The 26,365-nt window shown below is 34.5% G+C and overlaps 4 protein-coding genes across 5 annotated transcripts; 2 read left to right on the top strand and 2 right to left on the bottom strand.

Moving 5' to 3' along the window:
* The first annotated feature begins 908 nt into the window (after window positions 1-908).
* On the top strand, window positions 909-2,536 carry LOC125193556 (probable WRKY transcription factor 65). The gene is made up of 3 exons (XM_048091380.1): window positions 909-1,153; window positions 1,472-1,621; window positions 1,729-2,536. Exons 1-3 carry the CDS (start codon window positions 1,008-1,010, stop codon window positions 2,288-2,290), a joined length of 858 nt encoding a protein of 285 aa, XP_047947337.1. The 5' UTR covers window positions 909-1,007; the 3' UTR covers window positions 2,291-2,536.
* A 3,985-nt stretch (window positions 2,537-6,521) lies between these two features.
* Window positions 6,522-9,072, bottom strand: LOC125195681 (ras-related protein RIC2). Its single transcript, XM_048093828.1, has 2 exons — window positions 8,669-9,072; window positions 6,522-7,112 (listed from the first exon to the last, which is right to left on the bottom strand). Exons 1-2 carry the CDS (start codon window positions 8,887-8,889, stop codon window positions 6,680-6,682), a joined length of 654 nt encoding a protein of 217 aa, XP_047949785.1. The 5' UTR covers window positions 8,890-9,072; the 3' UTR covers window positions 6,522-6,679.
* A 1,141-nt stretch (window positions 9,073-10,213) lies between these two features.
* Window positions 10,214-13,828, top strand: LOC125195680. Of its 2 annotated transcripts, XR_007171772.1 has the most exons (9): window positions 10,214-10,288; window positions 10,372-10,501; window positions 10,878-11,210; window positions 11,310-11,356; window positions 11,508-11,570; window positions 11,727-11,859; window positions 12,051-12,110; window positions 13,329-13,455; window positions 13,738-13,828. XR_007171772.1 is itself a non-coding variant. In XM_048093827.1 (8 exons), the coding sequence occupies exons 2-7, from the start codon at window positions 10,390-10,392 to the stop codon at window positions 12,065-12,067; spliced, it is 705 nt and encodes a 234-aa protein (XP_047949784.1). In that variant the 5' UTR covers window positions 10,214-10,288; window positions 10,372-10,389; the 3' UTR covers window positions 12,068-12,110; window positions 13,329-13,541. The 2 variants fall into 2 exon arrangements, 1 of the variants encoding a protein (XP_047949784.1); XM_048093827.1 differs by lacking the exon at window positions 13,738-13,828 and having other exon boundaries at window positions 13,329-13,541.
* Window positions 13,829-22,385: 8,557 nt separating this feature from the next.
* On the bottom strand, window positions 22,386-24,466 carry LOC125191996 (protein GRAVITROPIC IN THE LIGHT 1-like). Its single transcript, XM_048089447.1, has one exon. The coding sequence runs from the start codon at window positions 24,265-24,267 to the stop codon at window positions 22,903-22,905; it is 1,365 nt and encodes a 454-aa protein (XP_047945404.1). The 5' UTR covers window positions 24,268-24,466; the 3' UTR covers window positions 22,386-22,902.
* Window positions 24,467-26,365: the final 1,899 nt, after the last annotated feature.

The raw sequence follows: 26,365 nt of genomic DNA on the forward strand, positions 1-26,365 counted from the left end.
TCTATATTTTATCGTGTGTGTATTTTTTATTTATAAAGCAATCAAATATGTACATAATAAAGCATTCAGTGTTTATTTGAATGATGTTTTTATTTTCACATTGTCGCTGGACGCTGAGTTATGTTTAATTATCCATTATACTCTATAAAACTAAAACACCTTAAAATCATTATTTTTCCACTAGATTTAGAGATTTACACAACGAATTAATTATTGTTATGCAACATAAAATTTTGAAATCAAGAAGTTTGCAATGGGTTTGAAGAAAATATATAAATAAAGCTATGTATGATTTTCAATATTTTAAAAACAATGGTAATTATTTCTTCAAATTTTCTTCATATGCTTATTACGAATGTATCTCCTCGCAAACACAGTTAATTTTTCATATATAGATAAATAGATAATGATCAACGCCAAAAATATTCTACTACCATTTGCTTTCCAAATCCAAACCCACAATGTCACGATCTGCAACCTAATATTGCTGTTAAGATAACATTAAATAACCCGCAGATTTTAAAAATCAAAACTCATTAATTTACGTCATTTTTTCGTATTCTATTTCAGCATGATTCCACAAGATACACAAAATCCAGTCATAAAAAAACATTGGATTTAAGCAATTAAGTAAATTAATTAGTAATGCACACTAAATTCGAAATTCAATTGTGGTCTGTGGATATTGTGAGCCATTTTAAATGTGGATAAAAGTAATTAATAAAATTAGCCACGACTCAGCCTCGCGTATCGACACGCGCTACGTCATTACAGAGGTGCTAATTAATCACATCATTAGAGTAATTAATCAACATTAATGGTCCCTTTTACATTGCATTATAATATGATCAACTTTGGATTACTTCCCACATTTGCTTGCACGTCCCTCTTTAAACTACACAATTATCGATCTGTCACCATTTTAAAACCCACCACCCTCTCTTCCTCCATTTTCTTGCTCTCATCAATCTCTTTTTTTTTTCTCTCTCTCTCACAGCCATTCCGCCATGGACACCGGCTTCAACCGACACCGCCACCGTTCCGTTAACGACCTCGACGACTCCGAGAACTCCAACAGCGGAGGAGATTCGCCGCGCTCCTCCGCCGTCTCCACTGAGACCAAGATCGCCTCCACATCATCTCCCAAAAGAAGGTAAATTAGCATTCCCTCATCTCCTCTGTCTCTACTATCTTCGTCCAAAAAAAATAAGTAGTAATTCTATTTTTTCATTTTCACATGAAAAATTAATTTTTCTATTTAGTGAAATGTGTATTTTTCACTCTATATTTCAGATAAAAGTTATAAAAATTATGTTGTCCATTTTCAAGACTATTTTAGTGTATATAAATTAAAGTCAGTTTGGTACGACAGATAACTCATCGATTTTAGAGTTTTATAGCTAAAAATGATCTAAAATTAGTGTATTTATCATGTTTTGTTTATTTATTTTTCCTACTTTACAAATTGCAGCAGGAGAGCCATACAGAAAAGAGTGGTGTCAGTGCCAATCAAGTCCGTTGGATTAAAGCAGAAGGGCGATCAAATCGGCGCACCACCGTCCGATTCATGGGCGTGGCGTAAGTACGGCCAAAAGCCGATCAAAGGCTCCCCGTATCCGAGGTGGTTAACTTAATTAATCACAATTAGGAAACAATTTGTGGTTTTTTTTTTTTTTTTTAAACGCGAGAATATGTCCAGACCACTGAATTTTTACACGAATATTGCAGAGGTTATTATCGGTGCAGTAGCTCGAAAGGATGTCCGGCAAGAAAACAAGTGGAGAGAAGCCGATTGGATCCGAAAATGCTACTCGTAACGTATTATTGCGAGCACAACCACAATTGGCCGGTTTCCAAAGCCAAAACCGCCGCGAAAACTCCGTTATCGGAAGATGAAGATGAAGACGACGAAGACGAAGACGAGGAAGAAGAAGTAGAGAAGAAACACCGGATCGATCTATCCGATCAATCTCGTCACGACGAAGTTGCGGCGGCGGAGGATAGCAAATTCGGCGGCGGCGGAGAAGGGATGTCGATTCAAAATGGCGAATTCGGATGGTTTACGGATTTCGATTGCGGAAATTGGATTTTGGAGAGTCCTATGCTGGCGGAGGAGAGGATCAGCGCCGACAGCGAGATGGCGATGATTTTCACGATGCGGGAGGAGGATGAGTCGCTGTTCGCGGATCTCGGCGAGCTGCCGGAGTGCTCCACCGTGTTCCGCCGTGGGATGGTGGAGAGGGAGGCGGAGCGGAGGCGGTCGGAATTGGCAGCCGCCGCATGCCCTTGATCCGGATTAGGATTTAGATTTTTTATTTAATTAATTAAAGAAATGTTATGAGATAAAGTTTTTTTTGTGTTTAATGTAATTTTTACTGTTTGTCAACACTTAACAGCGTAGTGGTTAGAAAAATAAAAGAAGAAGGTTGGTGTTAAAAATTTAATCTCCTTGTAATTAACACTTTTTGTCGTTTATGTTATGTTCATTCCACATTGTTATTTCAGAAATTCAATTGTAATGGTAATTTGCCGTAAATTTCTAGATTTTAAATTTTGGGTTTGTATATTAATTTTAAATTAATTAATAAATTAATGAATTATTGATCTATTCTAATTTGACAACTAACTAATAGGAGTATTTCGATACTAATATGATTTGATAACTTACTTATTACTATATACTCTCACTTCATCCTTTTAATTTTTATCATATTTTTTCATTTCCATTCATCCCATAAAATTTGTTACATTTCATTTTTTATCATTTTTTATATTGGATCTTATATTTCTCTAACTCATTTAAATTCACATTTTATTATAAAACTGATATATAAAAGTAGTACTAAAGTAGGACCTACTATCTACTAACTTTTTCAACTCACTTTTCATTACATTTTTTAAAACTCGTGTCTAATTAAAGATGTGACAAATTTAAGGAACTGAGAAAATATTTTATTATAGTATTAAAATTATGTAATTTTGTTTGTTGAAACAGAGTTTATATTAATAAAGAATGTCATTGAGAGGAGAAAATGAAAAATAAGAAATGAGAGAGAGCACATGAAAGGAAATTACTTCCTCCGTCCCACATAATAGTCACACTTTGTCATTTTAGCCTGAGACCACAATAAGAGTCACTTTTCATATTCATCATGAATAGTAAGTAGGTTCCACATTCTATTAACACATTTTATTCATATTTTATTATAAAATCAATATAAAAAAATGGATCTCATATTGCAATAACTTTTTCAATCCACTATTTTTTACATTTCTTAAAACATATGTCCACAATAAGAGTGACTCCGATTGTGAGACGAAGGAAGTAATATGTTGCCTAGAATATGATGTCTTGGGTCGAATAGTTTTACATGAATAAGTCATCAACATATATTAGCAATGAAATTATATCAGTCATAAAATTATAAAAATTCAATATTTCAACAATTTATAAACTGGCTTTAAAGTTCAAGTATATTACCATCACATACCCCTTTGTATAGTTATGATTAACTGATAGTAATTCTTAATGATTAGGAATGTCAATGAATAATTAAGAACATTATTGAGCATCTTTATGTGAATGTAAGAATAAAAAGAGTTTTAGTGGCATGATGTTATATAGTCGTGTTAATTAAAAAATCAATTAGGTATACCACGCTACCACGCTTTGCTAAGTGCTTTGTCCTCCAATAAAAACAAGTTCAAAAAACAAAGATACAATATTAATATTACAAGTCCAATTTTATTAAGACTTACCAAATTAGATTAAGTAACAGATATGCAGAAAATTGTGAGGAATTTACTAAACCTAAATTATAAATCTTGAGACCATGCCTTGTAATCGCATTACACATGTGTTTTTCTCGTTCCAAATGTAGTTAATTAGTTTTATATTTGTTTTATTTCATATAATAATCATGCATACCCAATCATTATTTGCAAACAAACTAGCAACTTGGACAACATATTTTCACAATTTAAACACTACATAATGATTGAATCTAAAAGGGAAATGAGCTCAAAAGTCTACATCTCAACAACATTGACTTTTTAATGTGAATCCACGGAATTTTGTTTCAAACCTCAGAATTTCTAATATCAACTACTCCTTCGACTATGAATATGCATTCCATTTTAACTCAGGCTCGAATTTTACAGAAGTGGAATAACACAGGTATAATTAGAAAATAATTCAACATAAGTATCACTTTTATAGTATAATAGTCATAAATATGAATTAAATAAATTAGTGGAATATGGATTATGACTTATTTACTGAATATAATAAAAAGTAAGACGTGGAGTGAAAAGAAAATATGTGATACACATTCACACGATGAAAGTAGTATATGCAAAATGTTACTAAAACAGTGACAAACGCAGGAAAAAATATTAATAAAGACTATACGTACTACTATATTTTTCTAAAATAAATAAATATAAAAAAAGTATACCAAACTTTTAACATGTATTTTCTTCGCATTTTCAATCCTCCTCATCATCCAAGCTCGATCATTTTGGTCTATAGTAGATAAGCTTAATTCGTTAGATAAAATCTCTATATTAAGATTCTTCTAATACATAAACAAGATACTCCTATTTGTGTAGTGTTCAAAACACCAATGTAAGAATGGGTAAAATATGTGAATAGCAAAATCCTAATTTGATGAAAACTACTGTACTATTATATTTTTGTGTAATGATGATGCATTTTCACTAATAAGGATAGATTTAGAGTTATATTTTATGGAAAAAGGTAGTAAGAAAAGACAAGTAGTAGGTGAGCTTTGAAGGACCACACAACTGGCCTTTCAATCATTAATTAAGATCCAAAAATAAGATAATTTAGTAGTGATTAGTTTGTCTATGTGATTGGTTGTAGTAAGAGTATAGCTTTATTACAGATGAGTCCCCACATGTTACACGTGCATCTCATCGCGTTGGGTGCGATTCCTAATTAACATTACATAATTATTGATTAACAGCTCTAATCCTCTGCCTTATCCGTTGTAGCATTGGGTGCATAAAATTATGTAAAGGCATCGCTTTTTTTGTCATATATTAATCGACCAGATATTCAAAATATCTAATTCGACGAGGTATAGTACATCGTAAAACAATGTATACTCGCTTTTTACTTTATAATAATAATAGTACTCCCTTCGTTTCCTCATATACAGTCATAGTTGAGACAAAACTTTTTAGCACGGAGTTTAATAAATAAATATTTAGTGTATTAAGTAAATAGTAATAGATAAAAAAATAAGAGAGAGAATAAAGTAGAAAGTGACAAAAAATAGAATAGAGAGAAACAAAGTAAGAGAGAGTAAAGTAAGAGTGAGAAAAAGTGTTACCATATATTGAAATGACCTAACTATGAGGGAACTATCCAAAATAAAAAAATGACTCAACTATTAAAGAACGGAGGGAGTAATACTTTGTATGAAAATAGTCTTGTTTTTTCGTTTAACACCGTCCATCAAAATTAGTTCTATATAGTTTTAATAACTTTTTCATTTGGTAATAGAATAAGTTTTATTTTCCACTAATAATATTTCAATTTTTTCTCTCTCTCAGTCTCTCACTTATTTTATCAAATCCTACCTCCGTCCTCTAAAATTTGTCCCACTTTGACTCGACACGGGTTTTAAGATATGTAATGGAAAGTGAGTTGAAAAAGTTAGTGGATTGTGGGTCCTACTTTTATATATTAGTTTTATAATAAAATGTGAGTATGAATTAGTTAGTGGAATATGAGGTTCATTACCAAAAATGGTTAAAAAGTGAATGAAACAAATTTTGGGTGACGGACGGAAATGGAAAAATGAGATAAATTTTCAGGGAAGGAGGTATACTTTTTAAAATCTTGGCACTCAAAAATTGATAGCTGGTAGTATTATTTACCATATAAATCTATTATCAGTCATATTACAAAGTACATAAAGCGATTAAACTATAAAAGTGCATATATAAACTCCAAAATTGAACACACAATTACACACATAAATGCATTTTATTTTACCCATAAAAAGTGAATACATAAATTCCTAAAGATATAATACAGCTTATATTTATCTGATCTTACTGGTAGAAATTCCATCGGAGAAAACAGAGTATATTCATTTTTTAAATGAATTTGATCAAAAAAAGATTGGGAAAGACTGGTAGCGAAGTAAAACTTAATAAGACCTTATTTAATCCATTTCTCTATTGTAAGTCAGCAATTCTTAATACAGTACTACAATGTTAATAGTCATGCCTCATGATGTATGAGTAAAATTATTTAGATTTAAATCATTTAATTTATTTCAATCTTCAAGTCAACCACTCTTAAATTATCATGTTATAAGTCACTGCTCACGCATGGGTATAGTCACTGAAGTTTAATACATTTTCATTAGTCAAAATATCTTTTGATAATTGATAATCATCATACAGCATTGACAAACTATAGAAAAAACTAAATAAATAAAGTAGTAGTAGTAAGATTTTTTCCCCTTTTTTCTTGAAATGACACGTATATTGATGTCTGAATCAGACAAACATCATGTGAATTTGGCATTCCATGAAAATAATACAAATTAAAGCATGTCCATATTTCTAACATCTGCAGAGGTAAAAGTTTACACCACAATCTCAAAGACGATGCAGCAGAAAACAAAGATGGCACCATACCTCACGAGCAGCAACCTCCTTTCTTCACATCCGATACGTCCTTGCTCACGTCGATTTTCTCTCCCTTGGTCGGGACAGTCTGCATGTTCCCGTCGTCACCTGCCTCCATGCTCTTCTTGCTCACGATGCGGTATATTTGCGTGAGAACCTCCGTGAATGCATTTTCGACATTGGTAGCATCTAGGGCCGAAGTTTCCATGAAGTAGAGCGACTCGGTTTCAGCAAATGAGGTCCCATCGTCTGTTGAGACTGCCACCAGATGCCGGAGGTCGCATTTGTTGCCAATAAGCATGACGACTACGTTGGGATCAGTGTGATCCCTCAACTCCCTTAACCACCTTTCGGCGCTTTCAAATGTGGAGTGCCTAGTGACATCATATACAAGCAAAGCACCAACAGCACCGCGATAGTATGCACTTGTAATGGCACGGTACCTGGAGAAAGGACGATGTTCAGAGTGGGTAAAAGGCAACAAGTGACAGAATAACTGAAACCATATCTTGTGTTCATCTATACGTTTGTTAGTTCCTGTAAACAGGAAAGCTATTTAATTCCATAAGTCCAATGTTTCCGCGGGTCACAATCAACCTTGACTCGTGTTCTTTTTGCTAGTTTAGTCTCTAAACTTGGATCTAACCTCAAGCCAGGATATGAAACCCTCAAGGATAACAGCTACATTTGATCTTACGATTTTGGACCCCGCAACGGTCTGACATGACAAGACAAGGTTTGTAACCATCAAGCCCATAAGGCATTGGAACTGTGTTGACTCATAACAAAAAGCTGATTGTAACTCATATCTCCATCTATTAATTAATTTTTTGGCTGAAACTTAACACCAGCCAAAAGAATAAAAAATGTGCCTCAAGATATCATTTTCCTATCATTTCAGTAACAATTACTCCACTCAAGACATGCAAAAAGAAGCCTGACTGACGGTTATAAGAAAATTCGTTGAAATAAAATGCTGAAAAATTGAAAATAATAAAATGAGAAAAGAGGGAAGCAAAAAGTGTAAATCTTTAGAAAAGCAAATTTTCTCTACACTCAAGACATGCAAAAAGTACCTAAAGTGGGCATTGCTTAGAATTAGGCAAGATTATGCCAAACTAGATTTCAACAACTCCTAGTTACCTTGAATAGATATCTTTTCTTTTTTGGCAAAAGAAGCCTATTTTTACTTTGATAATTATCAAAGACTTTTACACTTCATACATATCTTTAACCTTAGGCATATTATACAGTCAGCAATTTCATCCATGATTATTGATATTTTTGATAAAATGCCATATACACTACTACAACTTTGCAAGAAGGCATAAATTAATGAGACGAAGAAGCTGGGAAAATGGTTACAACTAGGTTCTAGGATTCTGAAGGCCTTGCAAGTAAGAAAATCATCAAGCAGATTTTGCACAAAACTTGCAGATTCATTTGCACTCCTTTGAGCATAAAACCAAATACGGAACTCCAAGCAAATATTTTTGCAGATATTCCATAGGATCACTTGCTTTTCGAATGACTCATGATCATCCATCACAGCTAGACGATTCTCATTTCCCACCATGAGCAGGAAAAGTTAAAGGCATAATTCAGTATATGACTGAATGCACACAGAAAACTAAGACTTGTACAATTTCGTATATTCCTATGAAGTTAGATAAATTATGCCAAGAATCTACCTTCCAAAAATCAAACATTATCTCCAATTATTAGCCCTAGATCACTTTACCCCTTTCAGCTGTTACTCAAACATCACCACAGCATCACACAGCCAATAGATCCATCCAAACAAACCCTCATCCCCCTAGATAACTTAAAAATCTACAAGCACAACTTCCATAAACAGCAAAATTCACAAAATCCATTGCTACTTAGCAATTCTGGAACAATATCACTAGATTCAGCAATTCTCTAACAATACAACTGAAAAAACAAATGCAGGAGCAGCAGATCAGGTGAGTAGCAAACAATTAACATAAATCCGCACCTCTCTTGGCCCGCAGTGTCCCAAATCTGAGCCTTGATCACTTTCCCGTCGACGTTCAAACTTCTGGTGGCGAACTCGACGCCGATAGTTGATTTGGACTCGAGGCTGAACTCGTTCCGAGTAAACCTAGAAAGCAAGTTGGATTTCCCGACGCCGGAATCGCCTATCAAAACAACCTTGAATAAGTAGTCGTAGTCGTCTTCTGCTCGGTAACCCGACATTGCTGCAACGGATTCGGATGGTAGCAGGGTCGGGTCCGCGGATCCAGTTCACTGAAGACGAAGCCTCTGCTGAGAAAGGTAAAGTAGTTGAAAATTGGGTGGGATTTTGGAGAGATTGAGGGAGATGACTACAGTGATAGGATTTGCTTTTTCAGCTCATTTCCTTCTTTTTCACTCCTCTATTTTTCTTTTTTTATTGCATACAAATAATTCCATAATTTTAGATGTCGATATGGCCGTTGAAATAGCAATACACACTTTATTGGAGTAATTACAATTCTCGTACAAAATATTTCCCCAATATTTCAATTGAGTACAAAATATTTTTAGTTAACAAATATCATACAAAAAATTAGTGTTACGAATTAGTACATTCCATCTAAAAGTCACTAACACTATTACTTTTTCTTATTTTTCTCCAAAATTATGCCCTAAAAAATATGATATTATTTCTCTAAATAATACCTTATACATTGCCATATGGGCATTTTATTAAACAATGAATTCACATTTAACTTTCGGCTAATATATGTAGCTAATTTTAGATTCTAAAGGATTAAAAATAAGAAAAAGTAACGATATTAGTGATTTTTAGACGGAATGTACTAATTTGCAACATTAATCAAACTTTTTGTATGATATTTGTTAACTTAAAATATTTTGTACTCAATTGAAACATTAGTACAACATTTCGTATGTAAAGTGTAATTATTACCCTCACTTTATTTAGTTTATTTTTATTTAAACTAAAATTACGCATCTATCATCTATCAATATATCTAAACATAGTACTATTATGTTATACATTTGATTTATGAATATATAAAATTAGAGTTGTTGGCAAATACTACATTTTGCAGCCCATATTAATAAATGTGGTTGGAACATATGCTTAATTATTTGATACATATTGTATATTGTCCAAGATAAACTTTTATCAGATAAATTATCGCAATTTGAGCAAAACCAAGAAACATCGTCAATTGAGTAATCACTTTTTCAATTCTGAGCATATCAAAAACCGGTGTATATTTACACGGGAATTCATTGGAAAATAAAGTTTGATTCATTGGAGTACAAATTAAAATGTGTTTTACAAATTTAAAATGAAAAATTAAATTTAAGTAAAACAGTTTTTAACTTGTCTTAATTGAGGGTATTTTTTTCCGTATATATCTGAATCAAACTTTTTAGAAATTAAGGATTAAACTGAAAATTTCCAGAACCTGAGGGATTTGAACCAAATTATCAAATGTGAAAGGACCTTGTGCAATTTATTTGAATTTTGAGAGGTTTTCCTATTCACAGACGCCACTTTTTCTTCCAAGGAGCTCGGCCCACCGTTCACGTCGCCGCCTCTGCCGTCTGGTCGCGCACCTTGATTCCACGATTAGTTGATGTATTATTGGAAATATTGCCTAAATTGATTCTCATTCTCATTGCTGCCCTTTTTGGTTGCTAATTTTGTAGGTTTACTCGCAGATAGTGTAAAAGGCTTCAATGGCAACAAAAAGAGGAAGACCGCGAAAGAAACCGCGTGGAGAGGAACAGAATCGCAATGATAAAATCGCCTCGCTGAAAGAGAAAGACGAGGCATTTGACAACTACGAAGGTATACTCTTCACCTCCGCAATATTGCTAAATACATAGAAATAGTGAAGAGTAGAAAGGGAAATCAGCATTTTTATCGAATTTTTATTGCTAAATATGTGAAATAGTATGAAGAATGGAGAGGGAAATAAGCATTTCTGTCGAATTTAGGCGCACCAGTTACCACAATTGGATGCTGACTGCTCAACTTTTGATTGACTCTGCAATTGCACATTCAGATTATTAGGTTAGCTTAGCAAAATTATGATATGATACTTTTCTTTTGAGTTGTGACAAACATCAGAAACGACCTTAGGGCTATACTTGTTCTTCGTTTGAAGTATGTATTGGTCATCAATTTTGGCATTTTGAATTTACTTGCATAATTTATTCATCAGCTGAGAGGCAATGTGCTGCAATCAGAGCTCTCCGGGATGTTGAAATCGAACGTTTTAGCACTATGCTGCAGTTACTTCGTTCTTATTTCAGTGAAGACCAGTTGCAGATTCCTGTATTGCAGTTTTTCGATGAAAAACTAACGAACCTAACCCTTGAAAAGACTGGAGAGGATGGCCAGTATGAAGTGAAATCGAAAGGGGAAGCTGTGGATGTGGACCATGGTGATAAAAGAACATTACATGCTGCTCTTCTACGTCGCTTGTCATTAGCTTATCCTGAATTCTCCTCAGGGATTCCTTCTCTATGCGGCTTCAAATTTTCAAATCAAGCTGGTATTGAGAAATCGTCTCTTTAAAGTTTAAACTAGATGACCCGATCTTCCGACCTTTCTCTACATGTATAGCTGGTGATGTTTTATCATTATGTCGCAGTGAAAACAAGCCTTTTTGCTGCTGATAAACTAGAGACCAGGAGTCTCGTATGCCCTGTTCTTTAATGCTTCCTCGATAAATTATTCATTACTATTATTTATCTGTGTTTTATCAGTTGCTTGAGATAGGTAAGGCCATTATTTGCTTTTTGTTAGCTGTTAGATACTCATCTCTGCTAACCTCTGTTAAAATTTTCAGGTTTTTGACGAGCCATCACAACCACAAATGCTAGAACTGAAGGATAACCTGCATACTCCAAATGTATGTAAATGTTTGTCATTATGACATAATAATATGTGGTAATCTTTGCTTATTGATGTAAAATTAGTAGTTACTCCATATTTGCTATCTCAGATTTCTGCATCTGAGTTAACTTCTCATTGATAATGTAACTTCTCATTGGTAATGTAACTACAGGTTAGTAACCATCGATTGTCAGTTGGGGTAACCCCCAAAACCACGAGGTTTCCAAAGTCTGGCGAGATGCTTCTGTCAATACGTGGCTCACCCCTCGGTGTCTTCAAGGAAGATAACATGGAAACTATAAAAGGTATGAGTTTCTTCACGAACAGATTATGTGAAACTCAAATTTTTGCAATGGGTCTGGTCTAAGTGGCTAAGCTTGAACACCAATAGTCTCTCCGTAGCGAGAGGTATATGGTTTGACTATGTTTCAACTAATTTGGGCATGGCCTAGTTTGTACTAGCTTGGTTGTTCAAATCTTTTCTATCGTATTATAGAGAGTGGAGATGGTTGAACTGCCGGACCCAAGACGAAGCATTTCAGTGACTTCAAGCGAGGTAAACGCTACATGTAAATTAGCTGAACTTTCTACCCGAGTCATCCCTGTTAATTTTTTGTTTTCTTGCTGCTTGTCTAAAACGGATTTGTGGTAGTCTTAGAATTTTGTAGTTTATTCGTAATATTAATACTTTATCAAATCTTTAAAATAATTATACTACTAACTTTGTGCCTAAAATAGTACTCCTAGACTCCTAGTAGCTGTGAAATATAAAAGGTAATCCTTAAATCATGTGTATTAATCTTCTTCATTATCTGATTATAACTGGTCCTTTTCTGGAAAATGTAGTCTGAAAATTCAGAACTTATTTAAAATCATGTAAAAAGATCACGTTTTCATTTCCAGTGAAGAGAACCTTGCACAAATATCCATTTCTTAACATGTACCAGATCTCGCAGGTTTTTTAATTTATAGTTGGATTTTTTATTAATAAAGTAATAATTTGAAAGGTAGTTTAGCAATACATCGCATCTTAGCAAATATTTGGATGCATCCCATTATTAATTGCTTCATATGAAACATGTAATCGATCACATTTAAAAACTCTGGTACCTAATTGTCATAAGGAATTCGGTTGTAACCGATTTTGCAATAGAATCTCAGCTCAGCTCAATTTGAAAAATCAATATTGACCTAATTAAGGTTTAGGAAACGACTTCTCCATAGTTGACTTTTAATACATGAACAATATATACATATACCGATCAATTATGATACGATATAAATTATTAAAATAAAGATGGTTGACATCAAGAATGAATTATAAAGATGCATGCACATGAAAATATATACACAGTCATATTCAAATTGGACCTTCCTTGATTAATTTATTAACAAGTCAACGAACGCACTACATAACTTAGTCCTCTGAAATACTATTTTTAAGGACATAAAAATCGAGACGCAATTATTTGCATTGGAAATTTTATAAAATAACAATAATTTAGGATGAAAAAAAAAATGTTTATAAATTAAGGATAGATTAACTTAATCTTTTGCTTTTTAGGGACGCTTTCATTTGCGTTCTCTAATTTCAGTTGCGACACTAACAATGACGTTTTTTGAAGCGTTGATGGTATATTTAGAAACATAAATTTAGCGTCCTTAATTGCATTAAAAGTTCCCTTAACGATTTTTTTTGTTGAAGTGATGGAATTTTATGCAAGTCCATCTTTCAAGTGCTACAATTTTATGTAAGGACAAAATATCTTTGCAGGACATTTGAGTATCATACAGATCTGTCAAACATGGAGTTAAGTTTCTTACCTATCAGATTCAAAGCGTGTCGATCGAATCTGTTGATTGGCAGTTTTCAAAGGAAGAATATATAAATGCAGACATATGTAAGTATGAATTGGCATATTGAATTTTTCTTTTTTGGTTTAATGGCGAATCCAAAAGGAAGTATTGACGGCAGCATTTGGACATATATATATACCACCTACACAGCTGCACTGGTCGATTTTTCAAACACAAAGTCTTAGTATTAATTTTTTTTACGATATATGCAAGGAAAAGTTCTAAATTCTAAGTAATTATTATTCTATTATGGAAAATGGTAAAAGAATTTATTCATAATCGAATTATGATATTGAATGTTTCTTTATATGAATACAACTTGACAGGAAGAAATGAACTTTAGAAAACGAGGGCCGGCCAGCTCAAGTGTGAAAATGAACCACAAAATGGAGAAGAAAAAGTAAATAGAAATTTAGGCATGTTTGAAAGCTACATCAATGGAGCTAGTCCCATGTGATTGGAAACTTGAAAATGTAAAATTACTTTCAAATTATTCTTTATTTCCAAAAGATTATTGGTATTAAAATCACGAATACAGTCGAATTCTAATATTTCTATTAAGTTTAAAGCAGATGAAAAAATTTTAACTTTGACCTTGTAGTTAACTGCTCACAAAAATGACTCTGACCAATGAATTCTGGCATGGGTTAGTGTTACGAACCTAAGAGACTAGTATTTTAGTATGAGTCCTCTTAGTTATATACTATTGATCATTTCATTGAGAGCCAAGCAACTCAGAATGGTGATCCAATCTGATCGTAACTATAAGAACGTATAACAGTTGACTCAGAAGCAGTACCCAACGAAATAGCAGTCTGACAAAGAACTAGTTGTGACCAACGAGGTTACGAGGATATTTAGGAGCTTGACTCAAAGTAAAACATGCACGAAATTAAAGACCAAGAATAAAATGGCCGGCGACTTATCTCACTTCCCCACCTAATTTAGCTTCCACGCGGCCTTCATTCAACTCAAATTACATCTCTTAGTAGTGCCATCCACCTTATTTTGTTTGACCTCACACACAAATTCAAACTAAAATTCTACCAACATTCGCATATTTCAATTTTTTTCCAATTAAATGCCGTACCCTTCAAGTTTGCATTAAAAACTAGTCATATTACATCTCAACACGCATTGAATAAAGTAATACTTACACAATAATATTATCTATAAGAAAAAACATTGAAAAAAAGAAGCATTATCAAATTTGACTTGGCCCAACCACCTTGTGTCCCACTCTTTTCCTAGTGTTCCTTATATAGTAGTTCCCACTTTTTATATTCCACTCAATATTCTATATATACATTCTCCAATTAATCTCTTCAAACTCCTCCTCCCTTTCCTCCACTAAAACCCTCTTTCTCTCTCAAAAAAAAAGAAGTTTCTTTACATCATTTTTACAACAAAAATGGCTCTAAAAGGTGTAGTATTTGTGATGGGAGTGATCATATTTTGCAGTTTGGTGTCGTCTACACAAGGAAGAAAGCTATTTATGAAGGTGGAAAATAGCAATATTCCACCTCACCGGGAAGACACGTCAGCAGCGGAGAAGGTGGAGGCGTCCGGCACCACCCTTGATGAAAAGCTCATCGCCCGCCACCTCGCCGCCCTCGATCGGATTTTGCGCTCCGTCCCTAGCCCCGGTGTGGGCCACTAGCTTTGATCTTCACAATTTTTGAATTCTTTTGTTGTTGAGGCAAATTAAAGGCCTTAGTAATATTTTGATTATTTGCTAGATTATTAGATGATTAAATACACATGTGAATGTATAGAGTAGGATTATTTTTTTTCTTTTCTATTTTATTCAATTTATTTTTCTTTTGATGCTATTTATCGACGTGTTTGTTCCGATCATGAAGACCATAGACAATGTGTGAATTAAAATCAAATTTGGTTACTAAATTGGTATCTCAATGAAAATTTTATTTTACTAAAAGATCTCGTAGATGTTGTCACATGGCTACGTTATACGAAATGGAACCGTGAAAAAACTCAACGCAGTGAGTATCACACATTAATTGCATGTAAAGCAAAATTGTGATGTTTTGTCGGAAAAATCGGGTTGTTCGATATGTGTGTAATTGAAAAAATCATGATGTTTTGTCAAATTATGATCCGTCATTAAATTTATATTTGTTAGCAAGTACTACTATTTCGACACAACTTCTGAGCTTTAATGAAATTGTATATGATATGACAGTCGGGAAATCATATATCTAAGTCACTGTCATTGACTAACACAACGTCGTCTATTCATAGAAAATGGACATTGTTCAATTGAAAATAAACAACTACAGTATATTTTACTGACGGGTAACCAGATTTTTCATTATGAGATAATTGCGATCAAGTTTTTCTGGCTGATTTTTCAAATTATGTATGGAACGGATTAGAATTTGATTATATTAATTATTAATAACAATTTGCCCCAGTTTTAATGTATAATTTGGTTAATTGTTGAGGCAGAATATACTATTAATGCATTAATTTGAAGCAAATCAGAATTTTGTAGACTGTTCAAACTCATGTAAACATAATGTGACATACATGATTATTTATTTATTTATTTGTAAGTATTAACATACAGCTATGTAGATGGCAAGAATGAGAAAGGCAAACATGTAAAGGTGAAAAGGAGACGCGTTTTTTTCGACTTTTTCCACCTGTCGTTATAATGTCGGTTAAGTGACATTAATACTAGTAACTTTTTAAGTAGTATTTTCTCTCACAAAAATAGAAATAAATTAGTAATAAAGTTTTTAAGTAGTCAGTGGTAACTGGTAAATACATCATACGAGAATGACCCTAATTATTCGTGTAGATTGCTCCAAGAATTTTTTCCAATTTTGGTAGATCTAAATTAGTTTGAATTTAATGAAGCAATTGTATATAGTAACATAAAATCGTCACAATTATAAATACTCATACATGTGAGTCATTGATGATCAACATGCTTGGAAGCGGATCAATTATATGTTCATTGAATTCGTGTACCCCTTTGTCATTAATCTTAGTCACTATTAGCTATTTTCTTTTTAGCAAAAAAAAATGCATTTCATTTTTCTTATATTATTTTATTTGCTCGTACTTTATTTTATTTCCACTTAACTCACTTTACACAATTTTCTTAAATCTCATGTCTAAAAAAATGTCTTGTGTAGAGATGGTTGGGGGGGGGAGGGGAGTATTTTTTTTTCGATGTTTAATTTACTAGGCAAGGTGTATTTGAATATTAATCTTTGAATTTTGTGAATTTAGATTTAGTAGGGGATGTTGGATTTTTAACGTGGCGTGTTGTTATCAAGTTGTGTCAATACTAAGTGAATTTTGTTGCTATTGGGTTCATGTTTAAAGGAATCAGTCAATCGGGTGTAATTTATATTCATGTCAAAAGCTTCGTTAACAATTTGTGTTTGGCTTAGGGTTAATCAGATAGTATCATTGTCATATCGACATGACAATGATAATGACCCGGCCCGAACCCACCAATTTGCAAGATCCATATGGCTTCCCTTTTAAGTGGCAAACTTTTTCTTTTCCAAAATTAAATGACCCCATACTACTATTAGATTTCATTGCCGAATTTCTTTGTGGATGGTCCTTTATGATCATTATATTTTTATTCACCAGAAATGCATACAGCTTATTTTTGTGGTGTGAAAACAAATCCTCAAGAATATATTCGACCGCACATCACATTACACTCTAATAATAAATAATTTTATTATCAATTTAGTTGAATTCGCAATACTTGTAAATCTACGAAATTGGCTGTCGGTTTTCCAAATTTGTAAAGTAATCACAGATTCACAATTATGAAGAAATGAATTCAATTATAGCTCTATTGATTAACGTAAAATACGTACAATTTTACAATTCGCTGAGACAGCTAACGTTTTATTGCATGTTTCAAACCAACACTTAGGCTCCACAATAATCTACCTTTTGAGGCATCAAATTAAATATTTAGCTTAAATATAATAAACGTCCTGTCACAATATTAGACTAAAGGCAACAAATTAATTTAGGGTATTATGTTGGGAGGAGGTATAATAATTGACATAAAATCCTAGATCAAATTTTAACTTTATCCTTTATCAATTTGGACATTCAATAGAGTTTTTCAACAAGTTGAAAACATGGAGATCTATATCACGTGCATTTATATCTCATTGTTGAATTTTATTTACATTAAATCAATATCTAAAATTTTAATCTGTGCATTCTATCACAAAAGTCGGATTTAACCGATTTATTTGATTTTTAGATAACCATCGTATACATATATGGTGGAAGTAAGAATAACATTAAAATTCATTGAAAATTAAGCAAAAGACAATTTTCTAAGCGAATAAAATGCATTTAATGAGTTTGGTTAAAAACATGGTCCTCACATTTCGTTGTGCTCATTAATCAACGACCAAAATTCAAAATTCATGTCAGAAGTTAGGTAGCAATTTTTCCAAATTCCACAAAGCCCGACGTTACCAAACAATTTAATTATATCTTCAATATTAGTTAGGGAGTAGTATATTTCCTTTGGAATAACTTTGCAAACACCGTTCTCATCTCCTTGTCTCGGCACATTGTCTCCACAAGATCTTGACCACATCCAATTTTCCGACGAGGCAGATGAAAACAAAGATGGGAATACATGAAGAAGAAAGCAAAACAAGTGCGTCATAGATAGCATATTGTGAATTCACTGTTTCATTGATTGAATTGTAAAGTTGGATACATTAGCATAACAAAGTAGGATCTAGAATCCGTTGCTAATCTATGTACAACCGGATCAAGCTTTGATTACAGATCTAATATAAACAGGATCATCGAACAATTTTCTTCACTAAACGTCTCTCTGTGTACCTTTGCGGTCCTCACTCTTAGTTGTTAAGTGACTCCATAATGTTATCCATTGTACGTATTGTTTTGGCCATCTCCCGTGCTCCAAACATCTTCACGATGCACTTCAACATTGGCTCGAACTTTAATTCTCTATACGAGTTTTATTATACCGTGGAGGAAATCACGAGAATCTTCATAGTATATGTGGATATTAGCGAATATTCAATCATCGCCAACCAACAAAAAAGTACTCTGTATTTGCCTTTTGCAATAAAATTACTGGGAGGTAAAAAACAAGGTACGCCATCGAGGCAGGCCTACATCCAAATCTCATATGCTAATTGAGACCAGTGAGGTTAATATTTCAAAAGAAACGTACATGAAGACTTGGGAGAGGGTTCACCACTGCAAAATATGGGTGGACACTGGTTCGACCGGACCATAAAAACGAGGCTGCGCTTTAAGAAATCGAATTGAATTGCAATAGCAACCCATGACTTAAACAATCTTACTTTTCTAAATGAAATATGATCCATTTCTACATTCCTCACTCATTTCAAAGTGACAATTAAAATTTAATGTAGGAGTTTAAATCAATGTCATTTTTTAGTATTTCTTTAGGTATAATTTTTGGTTTCAAAAAATGTACTAGCTGTTCGAATTTTATTTTATTATTTTTAATTATCTATTTTAATTTCGGGAAATTTTGAGTTATAGTAAAAAGTTATGAATAAAATGAGACTTGCTTATGTGACTAATATGACTAAAATCAAGTTTCTCATCTTTGGGAGGTTTTGATCAGTTTTTCTATTTCAGTGTTCATTACAGAAATTAAAATTTTTTTCTTGGAGATTAGGCTGTGTAAGCATAGATTAAAAACCAGCACATCAATTTTTTTTGTTTTCTTTTTGGCGGTTTTAATAGTAGTGTTGCATGAGATAGAAAACCCCATTTGAAAGAAATCAGATGATATGAGATTTTTCCTTTAGAAACAAGATTGCCCAATTATCACATTTTGTGCTTGTTTATGTTTATTTTGTTGACTATATACATTGTTGTTTGTTTGAAGGTTTTTCTTATTAGTAATAAAGCATCTTGTATATGTAGCTGATGTTGTTTTCTGTAAAGAGTAGTGAATGTTATATAGATGAACTCTGCTTGTTAGAACATGAATGGATTATTTGTGTTTTCGAAAGTGTTCAACGCAGAGTTCAGCTGTATTGGAGAAGGTCATCCCTTTAGTTAACTTGAATTACGACTGGCAGATGGTTTATTGATCTTGTGCTGCTGTCACATATTTGATATTTCTCCTGAAATTAGCTTACTGAATTTTGTTCTGTTACAGATAAGATAAGCTCAATTGCTACGCGAATCATGTCTTTTCACGACAGCAATTCCTTACATGATGATGAGACGGTTGAGCAGCAGCACGAGCGCAAGGTACAAGCAATAAAATTGTTTTCCTTGTGAGTTGTGAATCTAGTGAATACAAAGTTTGTGTTGAAGTAAGTAAGTAAAGGTTGCTACTACTAGTATTTTAAAAATTGACTTGATCATTATGCATTGCATTGCTAGACTGAAGTTGCAATCGAAGGAGAGACTGAGAAAGTATTCAGGACAGGACTAAGACTAGGAAGGTATATTAAAAGACTCTTTAGGATATTTGAGTCACTCTATTCGAAATTGTGCTGTTTTTCCTGAAATTCAAAATCGTCGATTCAGCAGATGAAACATCTGGTTTATGTCATTGAGAATGCCATACTAAATCTCCGAGAAGGACAGGAGCAGATGGCAGGGGTGATTGACTTCACGGGGTGGTCATTATTAAGCATGAACGCAAACGCCTGTTTGGACTCTGTGAGAGCATCTGTCAACATGATGCAAAACCATTACCCTGAGAGACTACCCTTTGATATTTGACGAATTCTGGGAGGGTTGTTTTCTCTAGTCTTAAGTCTTAACAGCGACTTCTATCCAAATGCTTCCATTTTATGCGCTGAGAAATCGCGCGTTTTGCCTGCATCCTTTTTCCTCGGCCACAATAAATGCACTCTTGCTGAATACTTCAATCTGCCAACATGATCTTTGATGCTATTCAGTGTTTTTCGTGATTCTGATGGTGAATATTCATAGCCCTTACTACCATTTTGCATCATACCCGAAGAGCAGAGACGTTGCAGATGTCCCGAGGGAGTATTTTGATGTGGAGCATCTCCCGACTGAGTTTGGAGGTACCGGTAAGCTGCATTACTATCACAAGTAGTTTTATCCAAGTGAATAGATCTCTTAAATTGTACTACATGATGAGATATTTTGTAGTATTTCTTGAAAAAATTATTCGATTGATAAGATTTAACAGGATTTTGTTTTCAGAACCTACTTTACTATGCATTTCATCATAATGATAAAACATTCAGATGAAATGTTAGATTATAAATCACTGTGATTTTTTCATTAGACAAAGAGAAAAGTAAAGACAAACATCATCAATGTTATTAACTCCTTACCTTATTTGAAAGTAAAAAGATAACGAATTTTTACTATTTCTGTTTTCAATAGTAGTAGTATTAATCTTTTGCATTTCTCTGAGTCTTTTTTATCTTTTCCTTTTTTTCCTTTCGATGTTGGCTTTAGTTTTATGCAGTTCAATATCTTCTAATCGTTACAATTTTGACAATATACTATACGAATTTTAATATAAATTAATAAAATATAATCAAGAGAAAGTTTTGTATTTAATAAGAGCATCCACAATGGATGCCCGATCGCGTGCCCGATCGGCCGAGATCGGGCTCAGGCGTGGTCGGGCATCCATTGCAGCCCTCAGTCACGCCCGAGCGCGACCGATAGTTTGGTCGCAACCGATCCCGAGCCCAATCGATTGGGCGTGAGCTCGGGCGCCTATTGCAGAGGCGCGCCCGAGCCCGAGCCCTATTTTTTTTTTTTTAATTATTTAACCCTAATTTAAACCACTATAAATACTCCATTTTCTTCACTTTTCACACACCAAACCTTTCACTTTCTCTTCTATATTCTCTCAATATCCTCACTTTCAACAATGGATCCGAGTCAATACCCGAGTCCGAATAATGTCGACGACGATATGCCGATATTTGGAGGAGGAGGAGGAGGTGGTTGAGTATAGGTTTATACTTGACGCCCAAAACAGCCTTCGTCAAGAAACCGATCCGGAAGTCCGACAGAGGACTAAGAATATGATCAAGAATTTGGCCCAGAGGTTGAATTTAGATGACTAGTTTGGTTTTTTCTTTTTTTTAGTATTTTAGTTTTAATGTAGTTTTTTTAGCTAAGTATGATGTAGTTCCACTTTTAAATTAAGTAGTGTAGTTTTTTTTTTTTTTTGCATTTGTAGTGTTTAAAATAATATATTTTGGTATTTTATAGTAATTAAAAACAAAATTAAAAAACAATGATTTAAAATTGAAATGAAAAGTGGATAAGAGATAGGGCATGCACTAGGACTCCACCATTGCAGAAAAATAGGACATGTTGACGTGGCAACCACTAGGACTCTCACTAGGACTTCCACTAGAGCATCCATCGTGGATGCTCTAAGCACAAAAATTTCATATAAAAAGTTTTGTTCATGTTTTATTTTTATACATCTCATTATTTACGTTTATATTATTAGTACTATCTACGTGAAGTATAACAGATTTATTATCACTTGTACAAAAAGGTGGAGTATATTATTGTTTTATATTGATAAAAAATCATTATTTGTATGTCACGTAGATAAATAGTTAATGTCGTTTGCATTCATATAGTGTCAGGAATCTATTGAAGTGACAAATAGCCGAAACTTTTGTATAATAATTTATTCAAAAATCAAATAGTTTGTACTCCAGCAAATTTGAAACAAATAGAAAATATTTATAAATAAGTAATTATCCCAAGAAAGCCGACAGGTATGGTAAATTAAACACAGGCAAATATTCCAAAGAACAGGCAAATATTCCCAAAAGGAAAATAATACTAATTTTTTCTCATCAATTTCATTCCACCCCGCGTTACGAATAATTAATGATTGCACTTGCACTCACAAATTCAGCAACGAAAAATAGTACTAGAATAATTGAAAATGATATAATGATGTTTCCTCTACTTATGTAAAACGTATACTCCATATTTAAATAATTATTTACATGACATTAATTTATTCCATACATCTCCGATCTGTCTTTTCCTCGTCATGAAATACAAAAACAATAATAAAAAAAACCACTACCATAATTTAACCATCTCTTTTTTCCGGCCAAAGGGCCCCTCTATTCTCTACTTTTTGCGCCGCCGCCCCCACCATCTCACCGCCTCTCTCCACCGCCCCCTTCCCGCCAAAAAAAACCACTTCATTTCTCCCTCATCCGTGGGCCCCACTTTAATTCTGTCTCACTACTCCCATCTTTTAAAACTACCGCATTTCATAATACGCCCACGCGCCGCCGCTGCTCCGCCGTCTTGAAAAGCGATCCTCCTCCTCACACCTTTTATTTCCAAGCGGACTGTCAACATCACAATCCTGAAAAAGAAAATCCGAATGGTGCAGAGGGGATCTAATTTCAAGATTGTGAGACCCCACCGTAGCAGGGGCGGCGCGTGGGAGAGCGCGTGCGGGGAGCTAGCTAGCTCTTGGCCGGAGAGTCTGTTGGAAAGAGATACACCTGGCTCTGCACCACCGTCTGCCCGACCTTAAATCCAGGAACCACCGTGAACGCCACCCTGACGCCGCCGTCTGCGGCGGCGAAAGCCTCATCCATCACGCTTTCCATGTACACTTCGGAGAATTTGGAATTCCGACTGATTTGAAACAAGCTGACTCGCCGATCAAACGAGAACGACAAGCTATGCAGCAGCCAAATCCTCCTCCCCATCTCCGCAAACGCCTTGAAGAATTCCGTTTCCGGAAACTCGCCGGAATTCACCATTTTCCTCTGGTTCAGGTTGCCGGAGAACGAGAATTCCATTTTCGGATGCACCAGCTGAAGGTATTTCGATTTTAGGAATTTTCCGAAAAACGAATTAGGGCTTTGCTTCACGAAATTGATCGCGCTCGCCGATCGCAAAACCCTAAATTGATCGAAGAAGAAATCGCGGCGCTGACGTGGCGTCTCTCCGCGAACGGAGGATTCGCCGCCTTGGACGGCGAATCCGGCATCGTTGAAGCCGGAGAAGATCTCTCTGCAAACAAACGATTCAAACGCGAACGCTTTATGATCTCTGTTTCTAAAAACGACGTCGTGCTGGATCGCATCTGCCGCGGCGTCGATGTCCCAATTTGCCGACTCCATTTCGCGAATTAAAAGCTTGACGAATCCGCGCACAGATCTCAACGCGCAGTGCAAAACTAGGATGAAATCGCGAGGACTGACGTCGGAGAATCGAACGCCGTCGAGAACGGAGAAGGATCCGCTGGCATTCATCTTCTTCTCGAGCGATCTGTTGCTCTCGGCGGATTCTCGGAGGCTCTGCTGCAGCGACGCGATTCGCGCCTCCTTGCTCTCGATCTCGGCTCTCATTTTCTTCATCGTGATCTCGTACGTCTTCATCAGCGACTGCTGCTCCTGGATCTCCGCCAGCATCAGCGTCACGTGCGGCGGCGACGAGTCGATCTGCTTTTTGATGTAGCTGTACTTGAGCTCTGATAGCGCCTTGAGCTGGTCGACCACGGCTTGATCGGCGCACTGGATCGCGTCGCCGTTGTAGGGGAACTGCGCCAATTGGAGCTCGGCGTAGGCGGCCTTGGCGGTGGAGATGGTGGCGAAGAGCTTCGCGACGAAGGCTTCCATGGCGGCGCGGGTTTTGCACTCCTCCATGGCTTCCTCTGCGTCTTCCTTCTCGAATTGATGCGACTCGCAGCATCGGAGCTTCTCCTGAGGGAGGAAGAGGCAGAAGCCTGGGTTGTTGGAGCGGTTTTTGGCGCTCGATTTGAGACTGATTACTCTTGAAAACGTTTTCGCGATTCTGCTGCGGGGCCGTGCTGGTTCCATTGCGAGATTTATTTGGCTGAATTGATGATCAATTCATGGAAAAAGGGAGAAGAAGATGAAATTGGATTTGGATTTGGATTTGGGGAAAAAGGAAGGAGATAAAGGGGGGTTGAGATTTGAGAGTGAGAGGAAAAAAGCAGGGGATTAGTATGTAAATAAATGGCGGGAAATAATTAAGCATGCGCGGAGAAGAAGGCATTATTAGGAATGCATTCATCTCGAATTTATTATAATTATTTATTTCTTATATAGTCTATGGCCAACGGTCGTTTTTCTATTTCGGCCTGTTTATAAAAATTAATTATCTTCCGATTTTGCTGATATAATTCATTACTTTCCTTTATTTATTTAATTTCAATTAACAATATTTCTAAACTTTTTAATCTTAATGTTATATTAAAAGGTTGTGGGAAAAAGAAATGGACCGCTCACAATAAGAGTCACAATTCACTGTTACAATAAGTAGTAAGTAGGTCTTACATTCCATTAACTCACGTCACTCACCTAAATTATAAAATCAATATAAAAAAATAGGTCTCATATTCCACTAATTTTTCCAATTCACTATTCTTTATATTTCTAAAAATTGTGTCCAGACCAAAGGTGACTCCTACTAGGATACGAGTTCAATGTATTTCTTGTGTGCTTTATCCTATTACTACTATATTGGACACAAAAAGACTCAAACTACTTTTCATTTGTTTGGTGATACTCGTTATTTGAATTTTGAAATGCATTAAGGAGAACCGTTAAAAAATACTCTCTCTGTTTCCCATTAAGAGTCACATTTTTCCATTTCGGTCCGTCCCCAATTAAGAGTCACACTTCATTTTTACCATAAATGGTAAGTAGGTCCCACATTCCACTAATTCACTTTACACACATTTTATTATAAAACCAATATAAAAAGGTGGGTCCCACATTCCACTAACTTTTTCAACCAACTTTTCTTTACATTTCTTAAAACCCGTGCTCGGTCAAACTATGACTCCTAATCGGGAACGGATGGAGTAATCACGAATGAAAAAAAGATACTCCAATAGTATTAAATTAAATCAATCAAATTCAATAAAATAGATTTGGCTTAGAAAACGTTGTATTTGTCGGAACTCAATTAGAATGTGAAAGCTACACAGATTTTAATTCACAAAAAAAATACATGGATTTGAGGGATTTTTTTTCTTATAGAATTTAACAAAGTAAATCATATCTAGAATTTGATTTGACGATTTAAATCATCACAAACATGTTTATTTTGGCTTACATGAAAGGACCATATAGCTCAAGGAAAGTTGAGAATCTATGTATCTGTCACTCTAATATTGCTAACTGGCAACAACGATATTTTATTTGTCGATTCCACATATAATTCCATCCCCCATTATATAGCATTATTCATTCAATTTATAAAAATAAGGCACAAAAAATAATTACTATATTATTTACTCATGCTACAAAACTTAAAGCAAGTCTTGGTAAGATAGGTAAAGTGAAGATGTGGACATTAAAGTAGCACTATTCATGGTCTAAAATCGAACGCAAAGTTTGACGTGTGTTGTCTCTCAATTTTCTTTACTACTCCACTTTTTCCTTTGTCTTCTTCAAGTTAAAGTTTCAAATTATATCAAATCGATAAATTAAATAAAATCATGTCTTATAAATATAGAACATACTTAATACTTTATCTCAAAACAATGTCACATATAATTAATCTTCTAATATAAGTCTTGATTTATGAAGACTAGTAACATATTCACTCAATGATGTAGGATTACCTATAGAAAATTTTATTTATTTAATTTTAAAAAAAATAAAATAGTAACTCGTACTCGCCTAGATATGAATCAAAGCAAGCAATAATTGATGAAGAAAAAAGGAACAAAAACAGAATGAATAAAATACAGAAACAAGATCCAACATTAAATGTAGTGTGCATGCATGTATTTGTGCAAGTGACAATGAAACCGATAGTGATGCATCACGTAGTAATAGTATCAATACCTTTTTCTTTTTGGTCAGAAAAAATGGCCCATTTCTTATTATTAATAACATAACATTTCTTTTTCTAAAGAAAGCTACAAACATTCCATGACAGGTT

The sequence above is a fragment of the Salvia hispanica genome, chromosome 6 (genome assembly GCF_023119035.1).
Source record: "Salvia hispanica cultivar TCC Black 2014 chromosome 6, UniMelb_Shisp_WGS_1.0, whole genome shotgun sequence".
NCBI lineage: Eukaryota > Viridiplantae > Streptophyta > Magnoliopsida > Lamiales > Lamiaceae > Salvia > Salvia hispanica.